The 20,641-nt window shown below is 35.6% G+C and overlaps 1 protein-coding gene across 2 annotated transcripts in view; it reads right to left on the bottom strand.

Moving 5' to 3' along the window:
* The window catches only part of CSMD3 (CUB and Sushi multiple domains 3), a 1,328,144-nt gene that overhangs the window by 71,906 nt on the left and 1,235,597 nt on the right, over window positions 1-20,641 (bottom strand). For both annotated transcript variants that reach the window (XM_045286022.1, XM_030887469.2), the window contains 6 exons: window positions 20,053-20,241; window positions 19,297-19,443; window positions 16,785-16,973; window positions 9,761-9,946; window positions 8,184-8,378; window positions 4,749-4,922 (listed from right to left, as the gene is read on the bottom strand). In XM_045286022.1, coding sequence (XP_045141957.1) covers window positions 4,749-4,922; window positions 8,184-8,378; window positions 9,761-9,946; window positions 16,785-16,973; window positions 19,297-19,443; window positions 20,053-20,241 — 1,080 coding nt within the window. The remainder of the gene's footprint in view (window positions 1-4,748; window positions 4,923-8,183; window positions 8,379-9,760; window positions 9,947-16,784; window positions 16,974-19,296; window positions 19,444-20,052; window positions 20,242-20,641) is intronic.

Genomic DNA, 20,641 nt, shown 5'->3' with positions numbered 1-20,641 from the left:
TTGGTGCAGACCCTGTGCCGATCCATTTTATTGATATTCATTCTATTTTCCATTGGCCCTCTTCTTTACCAAGCCGGACATCCTTCGGGTCTCTACTGATTGCATAACCAAACTGCACTAGATAAATCTCACCATCTTGGTTTCCAAGCAGCATGGTCAGTTCTTCAAAGTAAATTTGAATTTGGTGAAATTTGAAAATTTGAAATCGGTGAATTACAATTCTCACCAATACCATAATTCCAAGGCATCAATTCTTCTTCCCCCTTCTGTAGTCACTCTTTGCACGTGCTGTGAGTGAAAGCACCTACCCTGGCTTGGGCCAGGCACATCTGAGCAACATCTTCGCTATTTAATATTTCAAAGATATTTTCTGCAGCAGGTTTTTCCAATGCAATACCTTGTTTTTTGTTAACTTCTGAGTCCATGAATGTTAATTGCCAATTCAAGCAAACAACTTTGGTCTTTTCTCAGTTTATCAAATTATTTATTGGTCCATTTAAAACGATTTTTTCTTTATTTCACGTTGAGTTGTAATCTACATTGGAAGCTGCAGTCTTTGATATTCACTCGTTAGTGCCTCGAGTCCTCATTACTTCAAACAAGCAAATTCATGTCATATTGCAGCTCACGAATGAATTTCCCCAATCCCCATGTCACATTCTTATTCAAATAGCTGAACTTGTAGTATTTTTCTCAGTAGATAGATTTATGCAAGCCTTTGTGAATTTAAATTCAGTATCCCCTTTTGTGTTCAATGACTACCTCTTGGGCTATGGACAACTTCCACAGGTGCACGACTATGTGGGAATTTCAAGGGTTTGTAATGTCATCCACACTTTGTTATGATTCATACAACTGAGTACCTTTGCATAGCCAATGAAACACAAATAAACCTCTCGCTGGCATTCTCTGTTTTCAGTCAAGACCCACCAAATTACAGCAATGACAACCTTCATTCCAATTCCTATTTTACATCCCGCTTAAGTTTTTGGCTGTTCCTTGGCAATATCCTGCTGAAACTATTCTAGCACAATCTTCAGAAAAATTTTAACTGCATGTTTTATCAAAGATATCATTTGGCAATTTTCACATTTGTAATGGGCACCAATACAGATTGCTTCCTACAGGTTGCCTGAGTAACTGTCTTCCAAAACTGCTAGCATTGAAGTGTTAGCATTTCCAATTCTGAATCAGTTTGTGAACTATTTCAATTGCTATTCCCTTAATTCCTGCAGCTTTGTTTATAACCAGTGGTTCCAGTGCACCGTGCACTTCTTTCTTCAATACAATGAGATGTGATCATGTTACCTTCTTACATAGTTGAATATTAATCTTTCTTTTTGGGAGTGCAGTGTGTATTCCTTTTACCTTCTTTTGATTCTTTCTGCATCGTTCACTTTTTGCCCATAAAATCCTTCACCATTACCATGCCAGACTTCTTTTTTCTCTCCAGTTCTTTGAGCATGAGAAATGTTGAGAGTGTTTTTCCCTTTGGTGTTCTAAATCGAAATCTGTGCACATTTCATTATAACACTCCGTCTTTCTCTGCTGCCCTTTGAAATCTTCTACGCATTTCTTTTACTTCATCATTTTCTCCCATTTGCTTTAGTTACTCTGTGTTCAAGAGCAACTTTCAGTCCCTTTCACGTGAAGTTTCGTCTATATAGTAATTCTAGCAACATGTAAGTCACCGCAGTACTGCAACCTGACAGATGGCATACAGGTATTATCAGGTATATAAGGGTAGGAGAGCAGTACTGAGTATGCCAGTTCATACATGCATGGGTTTCTTCCAAACAAATCACGTTGGAACATGTCTGCAATGTGTAGACCACTGCAACCAAATTGTCTCCATCAGGTACTTGTCTTACTCTCAGCGTGGTTTCAAACAAAAAGACAAACAGAAATCCAGTCAAAACAGTGACATCCAAAGGGATCTGCGGGGTCAGTGCATTTCAAGAAACAGAGTCTGTCCCGGAATGTTATGGCTATTGGGCTTGTTTTGAGACTCCAAAGGAGTCATGTTGATAGATTGCTTCAAAAGCTCTCCCCAGATCCATCACAGCTTCGCTTATGATGCTGTTTAAAAAAACAAAACAAAACTGGAAATGATCAGAAAAAGGACAGAACACCTGTGCCAAGGAATTGTTTGTATTCTTCTAGAGTAGCAATAGCTGTCCCCTGAGAATTTCCCTGGGAATCTTTACCCCAGTCATTCCCTAGCCCTAGTCCAACCCCTTAAGACTTGCTTTTGTTTCCCAACCTCGAACAACATTCAAAAACAAACAAACAAACAAACAAAAAACCCCAACAAGATATGAGCCCTCCCGGATGTCGAGGACTCTTGAGGCTTGATGTAAAATGCAGAGTGCACAGTCGTTCAGGGAAGTGTCAGATGGAAACAGCACTTCAGAAGGGTATGGGCATGGCCATCCCATCGTGGAACAAACGCTTGCCATTTTGATATTTTTGTGTAGCAAAGGTTTCTACGATTGTGTAGTAATACATTTTGATTTATTCTAACATACATTTATCCACACTCATTCAACAGTGTACTTGTGATGTATGCCTGTGGCTGTACACATTGTTTACACACACAAAAGGATTAAATAGCTGTATATGAATACTGAATTCTAACTAGCGATACGCATTCTGAGGGTCTAGAGTTAAGTGTACTTGCCTATAAATGTGTACATATATAATGAATTGATAGAGAACTGGAAAGATAAATGTGAAGGAATAAATATGAAAAACTGCTGGTTGTAATCCTGTATATAAAATACTCAATAAATAATATGATGTATATAATAACAGCTCATCAAGGTATATAACCATAAATATAGCAATTGAAATTTAGTTTATATATATTTCAAAATAAATAAACAAAGCAACATATAATTGAAGTAAGCACAACCAAAATCAGTTGAGTAATTATTAATATGTTTCATTTATTGTTTAATTATATACTAATGTTAAGCTGTTAGATATGTTTTACCTTTTCAGTCAAATCATATCATCATATATCCTTATATGTATGCTTGTACGAGGAAACTATTACTACTGGGATTCCAAATATACCTATTAACAAACATGCCTGGGAGACAGAGGCAGGGGTGGGGGTAGGGAGAATTCTAACCCAAACTTCTAGGTGTATTCTTTGAAATCTTATATAGAAATTCTATTTTGATGAATATTTTCAAACTTCTCATTACTCATACACACACACACACACACACACACACACACACACGCACACACACACACCAAAATTATACTCACTGCCAACGAATTAATTCCAACTCCTACCAACCCTATATAGAGTTTCTGGGGATGCCAATCTTAGCAGGAGCAAGATCATATCATCTTTCTCCTGCAAAGCAGCCGGTGAGTTTGGCCTGTCAGTCTTTTGGTTGCTATTTTGAATGCTGACCACGGCACCATCAGGACTCTCGAGAGAGACTGCACTGGGCAGAGAACTGCGTCGTAGAATTTTTACACTTGGAATATTTCATGAAGGAGACTGCCACATCATTCTCACATATAATCACGTTATTGCCACTGAACCATCAAGGCTCCTTATGAAATTCAATGCTTGATGTGATATCTTGAAATCATTTTTTTTAAATTAAGCATAAATTATATGAGTCCCTTAACTTTAGGGCTACTATTGAATTTACCTGATACATTGCACTCAGTAAATCTGCTGCACAAGATTTCCTTCAAGCGTTAAAATGTAAGGATGTTACTTTGAGGACTAAGCTGCCTTGGACCCAAGCCATGGTATTCTTAATCACCTTGTGTTCCTGTGGAATTTGGGCAGTGAATAAGAATGACTGAAGAAGACTCGATGCCTTGAATGATGATGCTGCAGAAAAGTATTGAAAATACTATAAACTGCCAAAGGAACAAACTAGTCTCTCTTGAAAGCAGTACCATCATAATGCTCCTTAGACGTAAGGATGGCAAGACTTCATTTCATGCCCTTTGGCCATGTTATCAGGAGAGACAAGTCAACGAGAAAGGACATCATGTTTGGTAAAGTGGAAGGGCAGCCCCCAGAAAGAAAGACTTTCAATGAGAAGGAAAGTCCCCAGATGGCCACAACCCAATCACACGTGTGAGGATGGCCGGGCCTGCCAGCGCTGCTCTCTGGGGTGCAGAGGATCACTGCGAATCAGGGCTGACGTGATGGCCCCAGCCAGAACAACCGCCAAGTTTGTGAGGGCGAGTACGATGAACTCAGAGAGTCCTGTGGGGGGAAATGCTATTTACTTAACACTAGGCCTCAAAATATTTTATAAAGTTTTAATAGGAAGTATTTTATCGTGTCAAAATCTAATGAAATAAAATGGGAGACAATGTTGAAAGGTGAAATTGATTTTTTTCTTCTGGCATGACCTGAAGGAAATAGGTGAGAGGAAATGTGACTAAGGTTTCAAATGAATTAACTGCTACAGTGATTAATCCAGCTGCATATGTAGACATGTAATTTTCAGCAATTAGTTTTCACCTTTTTACTTTCACCATGCCTATAAAAAAATATTTCTCTTCTTAATGATATAAGATTCTCATTAGAAACATTAGATGATTAAGTTTAAGGATTATATGTTTAATAGCTTTTCGACCACAGCCATTTTAAAAATGAGATATTTCCCTTTTGAGGTAGCCGTTCCGAGTATACACAATTGATCACCATAGCATATTAAAGAAAGCTTCCAGTTTGCTAAGAATGGTTTCACAATCGGTACCTAGGCATCTGGTTTCCGATCCACTCCAGAGCCCCGAGGAAAGGCATTCTCGGACGGCTGAGCCCACAAGCATGAAGCCCGAATCACAGGTAAAGATAGCTGTTGAGCCGTAAGAAGTTTGAGTTCCAATCTTATTTCCATTTGTTGGTGTAGGCAGTTCTCCACAGGAAATAACTTAAAAATAATAAAGCAAAACTCCTTAAAACCACAAAAATAGATGCACATCTAACAAATATATGATTAAAGGTTGGAGTTCAATATAGCCTGATATGTTTACATTAGAAAATATTTCTTAACCCATGTAAATGGACATGAAAGTATAGAGGAAAGAGATGAAGTCCTGCAAAGTTATCCACCATGAATTATCATGTAACCTCTTACATGACAATGATATTTGATAAAGGCATTTCCTCTGCAATTCATGTGTGGTCACCCTGCTCCCTCAGTGGGTTTAGTGAACGGGAGGGAAAAGTCGTAAGACGAGATGAGGGAATTTCCCTTCGGCCCAGGTGTTCTTCATTTTATCAGGGTTCATTGGGAAAACTATCCGGCTTACCTGAGAAAAGTTTTTCATGTCTATAACAACTCTAAGCCAGTAATTTCAATTAACTTACACTGACAACTCTGCAGTCCAGAAAAGAATAATGTATATACAATAGCATATATCCTCAAAGGATCCATATAGTTACCCTGTTACTTGTAGATTTTTAAACATTGAGAAGAGTTTAATTGGCTTGTTATGTGTCAGAGCCCATCTTTCAAAATCTTAAGGCTACTTAATAAAAATAATACTTGATTGTCACCCAGCGCTTACTCTGCAGCAGGAACACTCCCTAGTGCATTTCCTAATGCAATTTTCAAAACATCTCTATCAGGAAGTACGAATAACACATCTTAATAATGTTATACAGAATGTGAAGTTTAATTTCAGTAGTACAATTCCAGAATCCATCAGTATACTTAACCATCAAACCATTGTGTTATATTCTGATTGCAGCTCCATGCTTTTAGGGGGGGAAAAAATAAAAAATAAACTCATTGCCATTGAGCCTATTCTGGCTCGTAGTGCCCCTGTAGGACAGAGCATCCCTGTTCCTTGAGGTTTCTGAAGAGGGAAAATCCTTACAAATCCGCCTGGAACTCCTGGCAGATTTGAACTCTTGACATTGTAGTTCGCTGCCCAAACCATAATTCCCTACGAAAGTTCCCATTTCATATAAAAACATATAATATGCAAACTCTAAAATGCTGTATATGAATATTTAAGTGAAACTAATTGTTTTGAGTTAATCCTCAAAGCAATCTGTGAGATAACTTTGATATAGTGGATATAAAGTATTTTTTATCTAGAGGATGAGTTAATGGAGGATCGGATACATTATTATTCCTTCTAGTTTATCAATTAGTTACAATTTGTAGAGTCCTTGTCGATCATCTTTTCTTGTACTGCAGCAGATTTTTTAATATGGCTCCTCTGGGTATAGTCTCTGTAATTCCCAGCAAAACCTCTTATTTCTCATGAGCCTGGGTTAAAAAAGATTGGGAAAATACTGATAGGATTTAATTATGCGTTTTTGTTCATAGGATTTGTTGTGATCGCTATTCTGCTGCCTATAAAATGAGCCTTCTGAGAAGTAGGAGGGAGATCTCACTACCAGCAAGACGCAGGAAAGGAGTGGATCTTTTGACCCAGAGGCCCTGTGCAGTGAGCCTCCTTGGTCTAGAAGACGCTGTGACTGTAGAAGAATGGCAGATGAGAAGCAACAACAGCAGAGGCAGCACCTAGAGGATGAGACAATTTAGTGGACTTTCCAACCTACAGAGCAAGTAAAGTTGAGTCCTTTGGGCAGGAGCCTGGCTTGTGGAGTAGGATGCATGCGGATACTTAATTGGGGGAAGTTAGGTTTGCTGAACCATGGAACTAGAGCTGAGTGCCTTTGAGTTAGACTGAACAGCAGAGTGGTATATCCTTTGGCCTCTATGAGCCGTCCTATTCTGCTCACTACCACATAAACCTATAATCGTGAGCACAGTCTGGGAGCTCTGTGTGGTCATTGCAATGGACTATGAGAACCTAAATTCAAAACTAGAGAACGTTGTCTATGATAGAACACTTACTTATCTTCGAGCAGAAATTTGTTCTTGTATAACTTTTACATTTTACTACATAACACAGGACCTAGCACAGAGGAATCAGACAAACATTTGTTCAACAAATTATTAAATGAGCAATTTCTTCCTAGCTCCTTGAAATACCCCTTTTAAGTATGCATATTTAAATTAAATTTTAGTATGAGAGTAAATGTGTCAGAAGAAGAGAAAAGGCATGAGAGAAAACCCAGAAGAGTTGGCAAAACTCTGTAACCGAGGGGAGATTTTAGAAGATCTAATATAATTTAGGTATTTAGAATCTAGACTCCATATGTTTCTCTTAAAAAACAATTACACTACAAAATTCTATGCTCATATGGAGATCAAGAAAATATATTGTGATATTTATAAATAAAAGCGTATGTACTTACATATAAGACAATTGTATGCCATGTTAAACTGCTTAATCATCAAAATGCTGCTTAGAATTTTGCTGATTTTATGAATTTACTTATAAATTGTGGTTGTTGTGCTACACAAGAACATGAATTGAAAAACTGAATTTAAGATTTAAAATAGTTCCTGGCACAAAGCATGCATGGAATAAATATCAAAATCTCACTGATGAAAATTGAAAGGATTGCATCATATGTTCAATTTGTTTTTCTATAATAGATAATATACATCAATACTGTAACTGTATGGAAATAAGGTGACTTATTATGTTAAATTTGGCTCAACACATATTTGATGGTCAGAAGGTAGGTGGTATTTTCCAATACATCATTATCACTTATCATCATAATAAGTCTATGAGATAGATTTGGCTATCATCCTCGTAGATTTATAGGTTAAGAGAATCTGGGATTAGAGAGATACACTTCAGACAGTGATTAAAGCCGAGGGTTAAGTCAGACTTTTCAGGTAGAATCCCATTTCATCATCTATAATCTCTGTGATTTGGGAAATATTTGTAAATCTGGATCTTAGTTTCCTTTTCTATAGAATGAGTAAAGTAACATCAAGTAATTTATTGACTTGTAAGTAACAAATCAATGAAATAATACCTATGATAAGGCTGAAATTAGGGCTTGGAAAATACTAAGTTGCATAGCTTGTAGTTATATTAAAGGATAGAGATAGACTCGAAATACAAGACTCCTTAACTTCTAAGTTCATCCTATATTCATAAGACTTACCAACGCAAGAACAGTTGGAACATTTTTAAAAGGTAATTAAAATAAATGACCATTTGATAATTATATTTAATCATTTTCTCTATTCATAGACAATTCAATCACTAAAGCTAGCATATACAATATGTTTAGCAGCATATCTACTTACTTTGGCAATAGGGTCTTTCATTTCTCCAACTCCAGGTACCATTGGGAAGGCATTCAATAGAAGCCGGGCCTACTCCATGGTAACCAGGGTCACAGCTGAAAACAACCTTGGTTTTGTATTCATAATGGGAACCATTCACAATTCGCCATCTTCCATGTTCCAACGTGAAGGAATTGATGCTTGGACATGTAACCACTAAACAAAGACCAAAAAACATAAATGCTAATCAGTCAATCATATTAGTGCTCATTCTTAAATACTTTTTACTTATATTTTTGCTTTATATCTTGAATTCATTCATCACTGGTCCATACTATATGCTTCAGCATCTATTTTTTTCTCTCTTTTATGCTGCCCCACCTGCATGCTAGTCCCAGCAATTCTTTCACTATGTCCTGCTGCTTCATACTTTGGAAACTTTGCTTACATTATTCTCCCTATCTCCCCTCCTTATCACTGATTAGTGTTTACTCTCTTATTTCTTTGGAAGATTTGGAAGGAATATACTGTGAGAAAAATTATTAGATATGAATGGCTTTTTTGGTAGCTGTTAAAAAACAGTTTAATTTAGGTAGATATATTTCCAGACACTTGTGTAAGGGCTGCAAATAATTTAAGAAGCCCCATATTAAGTGACATTATAGTGAAGTTTAAAAGCTAAATCTAAATTTGAAGAAATATTTAAAAGTATAGAGAAAATCAAAGGCCTAAATTAAATACAACATTTTCAATGACTTAATTATTAAACAACCTATAAGAACTACTTTTTTTTTCATTAAAAACAAAAACACCACTCCCTGCCATTGGATTAATTATGACTCATGCCAAGCCTAGAGGACTAGATAGAACTGCTCCTGTGTGTTTTCAAGACTGTAACTCTTTATGGGAGTAGAAAGCCTCATCTTTCCTTTATGGAGTGGCTGATGGTTTCAAACTATTAACCACTCAGTAAGCAGCACAATGTGTAACCCGTTACACCATCAGGGCTCCTCCCTCTCAATGACTATTCTATAATATGAGCAAAGGAGTCAATCTCGCATTCGTACATACTCTCTAGATAAGTGACCTAAAGAATACCGACAGAGGTCCGATGATATGGACCATCTCAATGTCATCATTTACCCTCCCCAAAGATAGAACTCAATGCATTAAATATACTTCAAGGAAACTTATAAGGAATTTTGATGTCCTATGTATTAAAATTCTAGGCTGATAGATTTATTTGATCATTTTTTTACAAAAATTATGCCTTTAAAATAAAACGTATTCACACACTGGTTATATACACATGCATATTCACACACACACACACATACACACACACACACACACACACACACACACACATATATATATATAATTTTTTACAAAAACACTCTAGTGTTTCTATTAATGAATTAAAAGCCCTTACATGGCCTTATGGTGTTTTGATAGTTCAAGACAATTAAACCTTATAAACCTCTTAGAAATCTCACATTGTTTCAGATACTAGTTTTAAAATTTAATAATACATAACTTTTCAAATTCTAAAAGATGCCTATCAAAGCAAAATGCAATGCTTTCCTTAACACACATACCAACGCAGCGTGGGGTCTTGTTATGATTGCTCCATGTTCCATCTGACTGACATATGGCAGTGGTAAGTTCTTTGGATGATAGTCTATATCCATCATTACAAAAATAGGTAACTCGGGTTCCTACCAAGTAGTCTGTTGTGAGGATCCCTCCATTTGTTGGAGCTTTAGGAATCCCGCAAGAAATTGCTAGAATAAATATATACATATGTAATTATAGAAACAGATGTTTTATATAAGCACTAGATACACATTATATACTATAGTATAAAATATTTATGATTTTATAATTTCCTCTAATACAATATTGTAATATTTACATAATCCCTACAAATATAGTTTTGAATGATAACTTACTATTTATTTTAAACCATTATCAAATGTATTTGTAGACTGGAGAGCCCTTTCATTATTAATATTTTATCTCTTGGTATCTCAGTGTTTATCTGTAATGTACATGATTATTTACTGTCACATAGATTTGTTTTACCTGGCAGGCAAATGGTGGCTTTGTCTGGTGGCTCTCTTATTTCTTTATGTTCTGAACAACCAAAATGTGTGCGTTTATGTGCCATACCTCAAGGAACATGTGTGTAGCCTTGTTTACTGAAGGTCTTGTAACTGTCATTCATATATTTTATATATCTTGATTTCTAGCTATAGTAAATCTGAATTGGGTAAATTAGTTTGAATATAATATTATCACAATAGTAAAATTAATTTTCAATTGTTCATTATCTATAAGATATTTTCATATTTTATCAATTCAAATGACTATCAACAATTCCCTTTTCATAATATCATAAAATCCATTGATTGTCATATCTATCCTATGGTTAAATAATTTGTATTTCTGCCCATCACCACCCTGCCAAGCTTTTGAAAAATTTGTTTAGTTTTAAAACACCAAAGGGAGATTATTTGTATATTTATATACTTAATTCAAACAGTTGTATAGATTTCTAGGGTAAAAAAAAGTATTTAAATGAGGGTTCTGGCCATGACCTAGTTAGAGTTTATTACCTACTATCTGGCTAGTGCACCACAACACGTTTGTAACGCCTGAAAAAATATTTCTAAAATATGTTTTTTTAAATTGCATAAGTCATTCATTGTTTTGTAATTATATTGTTATCGCATTAAAAATACACAGAAAAAAACATATTTGAATTTAGTTTGAGTATTATAAATGCTGTGCTCCAATCACCCATCTCTAAGTCCAACTCAGAATTCTTTATATATTTTTTATAAACCTAACTGTTTGGGTGTTTAACTTTCATTAATTCTTGAGCATTGACCAGACACTGAGGACTCTCGTGAAATCTACAAATCGACATGAAATTCAAAATTGAATCAAGAAATCCCTAGGACTGAATTATTTAATCTTTTGTGATTTGGTAGCCTTATAATCATGAACAGAAAAGCAGTAACACTAAATTAGTAACTTATATAAACCATCTCACACAATTATTACACCTCTGCTCCCTAATTAAAAACCTCTGAATATTGTTTCAAAACTAAATGGTTCCTTAATGTTTATTAAAACAGTAATTTCCCACTTGAGAGTTTTGGGGATTTCACTTTGTAATGAAGCATCTACCTACCCAAGATTGTGTAAGTACTGAACTACTTTTTAAAATTACCTATACATTATTGGTTACATTGCACACTGAATATATATAGAATGAGATATGTGTTTTAGATAGTGTCATTGTTGCATCCCATTGAGTCAATTTCACCTTATAATGCATCAATGTGCAAGAAGACAATTTGTCCACAGGGTTTTTTATGGGAGTAAGTCAATAGGCTTTTGTGGAGCTACTGGTGCATTCGCACCACTGACCATTTGGTTCGCAACTTAGTATTTAACCAGTGTGTCCCTGAGTTTTATTAGCTAGAATTAGTCATACAAGTTTATTTGTGTGTAATATAGGGTAGTTATATTTTTAATTAAAATATTAAAAAACATATTAAAATGATAGGACAAAACTGTGTCTGTGATTGATTATTACACATTAGTTTTCCAGCTAGAAGGAAATCAAATTGAGTTCAAAAAGACCTTCATCAGAGTGGTTGTCAGAGAAATCACTATAGAAATCTCAGGAAAGCATAAATTAAAACTGAGGGAGAAAATACAAGATAGTTATTTCTATGTAACATTACCCAATACTAACGTATATGTTGGAATTGAAGCAGTTAAACTTTTGATGGAGCAAAAATCAGTGAAATAGGTTGCTTGCTGTTGAGGGTGAAAAATCAAAAACATCTAACTAATGCCAAATATAGTTGATTAAATTTTCTCCTAGTGGTGCTCATAAAGAGTAAAAGTAACGGAAATAAATACATGTAAAGATGTAGGAGAGCTAAGAAATAAGATGATAAAAATGAATCAAGAATGTTTAATTTACAACAAGATGAAAGTTTACCATAGTAAATACATCATTTTTCCCAATGAACTTGAATCAATTTCATTTTAATTACTTACATTAAAACACATAGGTAACATTCAAGGCATCATTCATAAATGAATTAATCTCTGACAACTCTACTTAAATGATAATAAAAGATTAATTTTTAAATGACTACTTGAAATATATATATATGAGTATATGATTATCATTTTATTATTCTCAATATCATTTCTTGTAACTGAATTTCAATTTGCATGTTCCAATTATAAAACCAACACTATCAGTTTCTCATACTGCAGTGGCTTATGTATTCCTGTGATGTTGAAACCTATGTCACTGGTATTTCAAATGCCAGCAGGGTCCCTCAAAGTGAAAACGTTTCAGCAGAGCTTTCAGACTAAGGCCAGACGATGGAGAAGGCGCAGGCTGTCCATGTCAGAGGAGTAGCCGGTGCACAGGTCATGGATGAAAGCAATGAAACACCCTTGAATAGCTGCAGAACATGGCCAGAGATCATGCCAGAAGAGCGCTGAGATCAGAAGCCTTTCAAAACAGGATGGGGGAGGAATTTGGACGAGGCCCTGAAGCACTTGTCAATGAATATCAAGGATTGCTGCCTTCAGGATTGATTAAAACTCAATGTAAAGAAAACCCGAATCCTCACCTCTGGACGAAGAGGTAACACTAGGATAAATGGAGCAAAGATTGAAACGGTCAGCAATTTTACCTTGCTTGGATCCACAATCAATGATCACGGAAGCAGCACTTAAGAGATCAAACACCACATTACAGTCAGTAAATCTGCGGCACAAGACTTCTTAAAGGTGTTGAAAAGGAAGAACATTACTTTGAGGACTAAAGTGACCCAACCCAGGGTATCTTCAATTGTCTCATATCCAAGTGAAAACGGTACATTGAATAAGGAATCCCAAAGAAGACTCTATGCATTTAAATTACGGGGCTGGTCAAGAACATTCAAAGTGCCATAGACTGTGCAAGAACAAATAAAGCTGCCCTTAGGATGGCAAGACTTCACCTCATGTACTGTGGACCTACTATCCAGAGAGACCAATCTCCGGAGAAGGAAATTGTACTTAGTGGAAGGGCATCAAACAAGAGCAAGAAAATCAACAGGATAGTTTGACATGGTGACCGCAACAATGGGCTCAAACAAGAGTAACGGTGAGGATGGCACAAGGCTGGGCAGAGTTTTCTTCCGTTGTACGTAAGATTGCTGAGTTGGAAACGACTTGATGGCATCTAACAAGAACAATTATAAAGCACTGGAAGATCAGGAACTAGGAAATTTCATTGTTGTGAAATTTCAGCTCTCTGGTAGCAGTCAGAAAGAGAGAGAAGGCCATTGCTGACAGTGTGGCTGAGCAGATCTAGGAGGGTGGATAATGAGCTTTCAGAGATGTGCGCTGTCACAGGCTGGCAGCCACAACGTCTTTGCCTCCCAGCAGTTGCTGCAGCCTCCCTACTCTGGCAAGGCTGCCTTTGAGGGCTGGGTGTCCACAAGCCATGGTTCACTGTCTAGTCACTGGGGTCCAGAGGTCCAGAGAACCCGGCCCGATCCAGACTAGGAGCCAGGGTTTGTCTTTGGTCTGCTGGATGCCCTGAAGGGCACTAGAGTTCTGGACCTGCTGGGAAGGATTTGGGTAAGTTGGGAGCTGTGAGTTCTTGTGCTTAAGAATTTGGGGAGACATGAACCAGGGTGCGCTGAATCCTGATCCCTTCCACAGACACAGACAGAGCCCCCATGTAGAAAGGCCAGTCATTTTCCCCTCTGCCATTGTTAAATGCATGTGCTTTTATTTTATAAAACCTGTAGCATCTCTCTTCAAACGTCTGTTATTGTAAGAATCATATGCACTAAAACCTCATCTTCAGCCTACCTGAAATTAATAGCTCTGAACCCTAAGTTACAGTTGAATGCAATCTGCTTTTTATTTAATATCTTTGGAAATCTTTTACAGAGCACAGTGGTTTTGTGATAGACCATTTCAGCTTTCCTCCCATTGTCTTCCTTCCTTGCATTTACTTATGACTGTGTGTGTGTGTGTGTGTGTGTGTGTGTGTGTGTGTGTGTGTATGTGTGTTGGGGGGAGGGAGCAGCATGGACGGTAGGTAGGATTTAAAGGTGGGTGCAGGATTTAGAATGGATAATTCCTATCCTTACTCAAAAGTGACTAACTCCTTGCTTCCAGGGGCAAAGGTCAGAAGAGGCACATGTTTGTATGCATGTCACGTTACCACTGAGCCATTGTCATGTTCATCTAAAAGACAGTAGCCACACGGATCTGTTTTGGTCCTGTGAGACGGACGAGTTTCTTTAAGAAATCCTTAGCTTATCAAAGATTATGAGTTTCTAACGCAAATAACTGGGATCACGGAATTTTGAAAAACCCAGAGTTCCTTCTATGCTCACTTAAAACACAAATGCTAAGTGTTGGTGTCTCTTTCTAAAGCCTTTTCATATTTAAAAAGCTCTCACCTTCACATGCCTCTGCAAACAGTTGAGCTTTCTTACTTTCTCTGTGTGTGTGATGGAAGCAATGAACATACACTGCTTTTATAAAACAGTGATGTACAGTAATGTCTAACTTTTCATTATCTGCTGCTAATTTGAAATATTTCATACTTGAATGTGTGTCTCTGTTTTGACAACTTTTGGTAACTTCAGATGATGTCTGTGTAAGATTTTTTAAAGGGCCACTCTAAAGAATGGGCATTGGAATGACTGATTACACAGTTTTATAATGTGAACAAATGTCAAGGTATCTATAACTGGCAATTAAAAAAACAAAGTTTCTCGCAGATTATTTCTTTATGAAAAACTATCTTCTAATGACTAAAATACACATTTTCAAAGTTTAAAGCATCAATGTTTTTTAAATCCATAGTTAAAATATTATACATTTTTAAATCCTCATTCTGAAATTTTGAGATCAGAGATTCTTTTTCAAAGTAGTCCTAGGATATTATTTAATATTAACTCATGGTAAATGCTGCAGCTATTCACTGGTCAAAGTGAATCCAATGTTTTCATTATTGAAATGTAACCATTCTGGATTGCATCAACACTCTACGAATTGGTAATTCACTCTATCTATTACGCATCCCAGACATCTAATAAATAATAAATAATTTATGTGGGTGATATCAAGAGAATAAGGAAAAATACTTGTATCATCATGAATGTATTTTCACATATCTTTTAGTGGTTTCTTCTCCTGAATTAGAAACTGCTAATTAATGTGCAAAAGGAGTTCATTTCTTGTGACTAGCAGTATTTACTTCTCTGGTAACTTTAATTTAAATTTTATTTAATTTATATTTTGATTGCTCTTCTTTACATTGAATTTGTTTTATGTAAATTCCCTCCAATAAATAGTTGATAGATACAACCTGTTATTTGGACTATTCCACCTTTCCTAATGTGAAGATTCCAAGTATTATATGCCCCTCTATCTGTTGAATAAAATTAATTAATTACAAACTTAATATTTTATTGGAATAATAATTTAATGAGCCAAATATTTAAAGCTTTCTTATTTCCAGATATTAGATATTCCTATGTGATTACATTTAAACTTGTTGTTAGGATTCCACCTAGACAGGAGACTCAGTTACCTTAAAATAACAACAACAGAAATTCCAAGTCAGAAAGCTCTAAACTGCTGCAATCATTAACAAAGAAGTTTGCCTCTCTATTTGGTGTAGGATCCAGTGCTCAGGCACTTACTCAATGTTTAAGAAAAGATAAAAGGAAAAGAAATATTTTTGAGTTCATTTAATCACTGAAAATTAAAACAAACAAACAAACAGATTGCGCACTGTATTTTCTCTCTTCAGGCTGCTGCTCTGAGAGACTACGTTTGCGTCCTCCGAGAACATCAGCCTTCACCGCCCCTGAGCCTCCTTGCCCTCCGGTGGCTCTCCAGGCTCCTCGAGACCAATCCTTAGTTCGACTTTTTTTTTTTTTTTTGGACAACAATAGTAAAAATAAAATAAAATAGAATGGCAGATGCACGAGTGTGATTACAGTACTTATGAAACAGTAAATAGTTAAATCACATAAATTGTATAATACAAAGAAGCATAAAAGCTTTTCTTGCCCTCAAATTTATCATCTGTCTTCTTATGCCTTACTTTCATGAGAAAGTTCTCAAAGTGCTTGTGAATATGGATAGTTTGGTGAATGCTAGCGATCAGAATGACAGACTTGTTATTGTCTTTGGGTGCTTGCTGAGTTGGATCCAACTTATCTCCATTTTATAAACCGAACAAAACACTGTGTGGTTCTCGGCCATTCTCACAATAGAACACATGTAGACCCATTTTACAGGCAGAGTGAGCTCACCTTCATGTGGGTCTGTCTCTCTCCTCTGAGTCTGTGTGTGACCAGGCACGATGTTCTCCTGCGGCCAGCAGCTCTTGATAACATGCCCAAAATAAACCTTATCACTGCTTCTAAAGGGCACTCTGGCTTTACTGCCTCTAAACCACAAACTAAAGCACCCCCCCTGCCATTGAGTGGATTCTAACACACAGTGACCCCTTGTGCTAAGCTTTGATAAGTGTATTTATCCATTGTTGGTAATATACTTCACCTTGACAGGCAGGAACTGGTGCATCCCACACATGATAGCCATAGGGGGACTTCCTGCACACCGCGCTGCTTTTCCCAACCAGTCGGAATCCTCGATCACAGGCCCACCGGACCACGCTGTTTAGCTGCCCACCTGTCTGACTGATAATGTATCCGTGAGGTGGAGATTCCGGTGTGCTACAATAGAAGGCTTTCCCAAAGAAAAACACAAAAGAACATTATCATACCAAACCATCAAATAACATACACCGCGAGTTAGTACTAGGCTTAATACTGGATCAACTGTTATTTGAACATTAGCTCATATAAAGTTAATATTGGTTTTTAATGACGTTTCAAAATGACCAACTTATGAGACTGTTAGAAGACATAATTAATCTCAGAACCTTTCTCTAATTTTCAGTCTTATCTAAAATATTTGGAAGTGAACCATACCATTTTCCTCTAAGACCCTATAGAATCAAATATTGCACTGAATTTTAAAAATGGCATTCTCTGTCATTTGAAGGGTCCATATGCCAGGCTTGATCCTGTTTCAGTTTTAGAGCATGGTGTTTACATGTCTCTTCAAAGTTAGCTCCCACACTTGTAACATATTTGGTTATATATATTTTATTCTAATTGATATCTGAAACAGGACCCCACATTCCATGTTCCTCCCTTGCAGATGGCTAGCCAGTTTCCATCCTGTCAAGGATACTTCTTTATATATGGTGATAAAAAAATGCCAATAAAATCACTTTTTTTTTTCATCTTCGGAGGTCTGACATGTTAAAAGATAATGTCAAGGGACTGTTTCATACACATGTACTTTGGAAACCATTCAGTCTGTCAGGTTCCATTTACCCTTTGAAACTTCAGTGCATTCTCTTGAGAAAAATAAGTTTTGGAGAGTAAATAGTAAAAAATAGATTGGGCTTGGAATAAATATGTCATAACCTGTCATTTCTAAAGAAAAAAATGTATCCAAGATGTCAAGCTGTTCTTGAGGGCTAAAACTCATGTTTTTATTATATGTGTATACCTAACTTTCATGAGTTATAAATATAAATAAAGGTTAATTTATAGTACATAGTCGACTTAATACTTATAATTATTTACCTAGAATGATTTTTAAAAATTTTTAGTGTGACAATAAAAAATACATTTTGATGTGTTGTCTTTAAGTATTTTCTTTGGTTATAGCAACCATAAAATTAAGTTCAATTACATTGCTCATATGATAAAATAAAAAATTTAAATGTGATTGATATGCTCATTTTACTTTTCTATACATTTTTCTTTTGAACAAGAATAATTTTTAAATGAAGAAAAGTCTAATGTAGTTCAAGATGTGTGTACATATTACTATGTACATATGTAGTAAGGACACATTATATGCATTATTAATAAATACTTTGAAATGAGATATCATATAATTGTTTTAAAATCAAAATAATTATATATGTGTTTGAAAACTTGTATAAGGTGTATAATTTGAGAGTACTATTTTTAAAACTTTAGTTGGTAATTTAAGACTGTGACTAAAAGTGTTTTACGTGAGATCTATAAGGCACATTCATAAAGTAATTTTCAGTTGAACTGATTATCAGCGAGCAATACCCTGGGGGCATGATCGGAACACTCTAAAGAAAGAGAGAGCTGATTGACTCGGAAGCATTTTGCTGTCCAGCATGTGCTCCAGGTCTCTAACATGATTTACACCAGCAATCAGGACTATGAATGTAACCTTCTCACAATGAAATCCACTTAAGTACACTTCATCAACCAGAAAATTGTCAGCGGAATATCAGTAGAGGTTATAAACAGAAAGAAATACAGAAAGGGATATTTAATCTTGATGTTAAAGAGAAGTTTAATGCTACATATTCTAAATATTACCCAATAAAAACAATAGTATCAAACCAATTATTTAATAATCCATTTTTTCCAAATGAAAAGTTTTGAAATAATATATTCACCATTATTTTAATATGCAAGGTTCAATATATTAAATAAAAGCATATTGATAGATAATAATTGAAACAGAAATCTATGCCATTATATTTGTAAAAAATACACACACAAAAGCATATTCATAATAAGTTTTGTTTTTTTAATTTGTCATTTAAAACCTCAAAAAAAAAACCAAATTCATTGAAATTGAGTCAATTTTGACTTGTGTGATTTACCATTTAAAGTGGACACTAAATAATTCAGATAATACAGAGCTGAGCAATGCTGTTAACATTTTCTGAGTGATCAAGGTAAACACACTTAGGGAAAATTTTTATTAAAAGTTATTTCAGAATTGAATTTTAAATTAATTTGCTATCTGAGGATTGATGTATAATTATTATCATTATCATTAAGAAACAGGCTTAGAAAGGTTACATGATTTGTCCAAGAAACATCACGGAAGACGCTGAGATTTGGATTTATATCTAACAGAATAGAGCCTCTGCTCTTTCGTCAGACTCACACACAGGAAGAAGGCAGGCGAGCTTTGCATCCGTGTCATGGGTAGCACATACCTATGTATCTTATCCGGAAGCCTTTCTTGTTATTGCCGTGATCTGCTGACCACTGAAGAAATACTTCATGACCGTTGCTTGTGATATTAAAAGCAGATGAATAATCTCCACTAAGAGATATAAGCACTGGACTTTGAATATTTGGTCCTTGACAAAAAAAATAAAACAAGTTAGATATACACGGGTATTTTAATGATCATTCTCCTTGATTACTTTATATCTCTCAAATGATATGAAAGTTTGGAAAACACTGGTGTGGTAGCCTCACTCCTGCAGCACTGACTTGAGATATAATGTATACATTTGCCCCAAACCATTGCTCTCAATTCCACTCCTACTCCTAATGAACCGATAGGTTACAATCGAACTACCTTATCAATTTCCCATGACTATAATCTTTATAGAAGCAGACTACCAAAACTTTCTCTAATGGTGTGCCTGATGAGTTTCAATTGTTGGCCTTTTGGTTAGCCATTGAACTCATAACTATTTTACTACCAGGTCTCCTTAATGTTTGTCTTAGATATTTTTTGCTAAAACTATTTTTTTGCGAAAATTATTTACAATATGTTAAATGATAAATGATAGCTGAGCAAACCATAGTTTTCATATACTATATAGGTAAGTCTGATATTTATAAGATATCTATAAGATCCAAAAAATTAAAAATAAATAGTTTATACTGAAGGCTTCTATGTATAATTAGAATATTTGGATTAAGTCTATGAATATCCAGTAAATATAACCCACAGTTACCATCATACACCTGAAGAACATCAAATTCTTTTTCTGTCTGGAAGAATTCTATAAACATGCTGATGTTATAGCCCTTTTCCACTGAAATACTCCAGGCACACATCTGAAGATTGGGGTAACTGTCAGGATACCCAGGGCTTAATATGACTCCTGTAGAATCTAGTCGCAATTCATTGGCAGGACAAAGCACTATAAAAGAAAGACATTAAGTAGAGCTAGTCTTTATGACCTACATAAAAAATACAGTTCAAAGACTGAGTTCTTGATATTTCACGTTCAGCAACAATGAAACAGATGATGCTTTGAATTACATGTAGCAGAGACAACGCATTTTAAGCTTGCAGTACCGAAAATGGAGATTTGTAGTTATTTATTGCATTGTTCATTACATGGAAGTTGCATTACTTTTCTGAACCATAGTAGAGAAACAAAAGAGAGATTTCATTCCATTTCTTTTTTTTTTTTTTTTAACATTTTATTAGGGGCTCATACAACTGTAATCCCAATCCATACACACATCAATTGTGTAAAGCGCATTTGTACATCGTTTCTCAAAACATTTTCTCTCCATTTAAACCCCCGACATTAG

Source organism: Echinops telfairi, unplaced genomic scaffold (assembly GCF_000313985.2).
Source record: "Echinops telfairi isolate 266 unplaced genomic scaffold, ASM31398v2 ScPeMD7_1;HRSCAF=3_0, whole genome shotgun sequence".
In the NCBI taxonomy this organism is placed as follows: domain Eukaryota; kingdom Metazoa; phylum Chordata; class Mammalia; order Afrosoricida; family Tenrecidae; genus Echinops; species Echinops telfairi.
The sequence above is the reverse complement of the archived record's forward strand: the minus strand, read 5'-3'. Positions and strand labels throughout refer to the sequence as shown.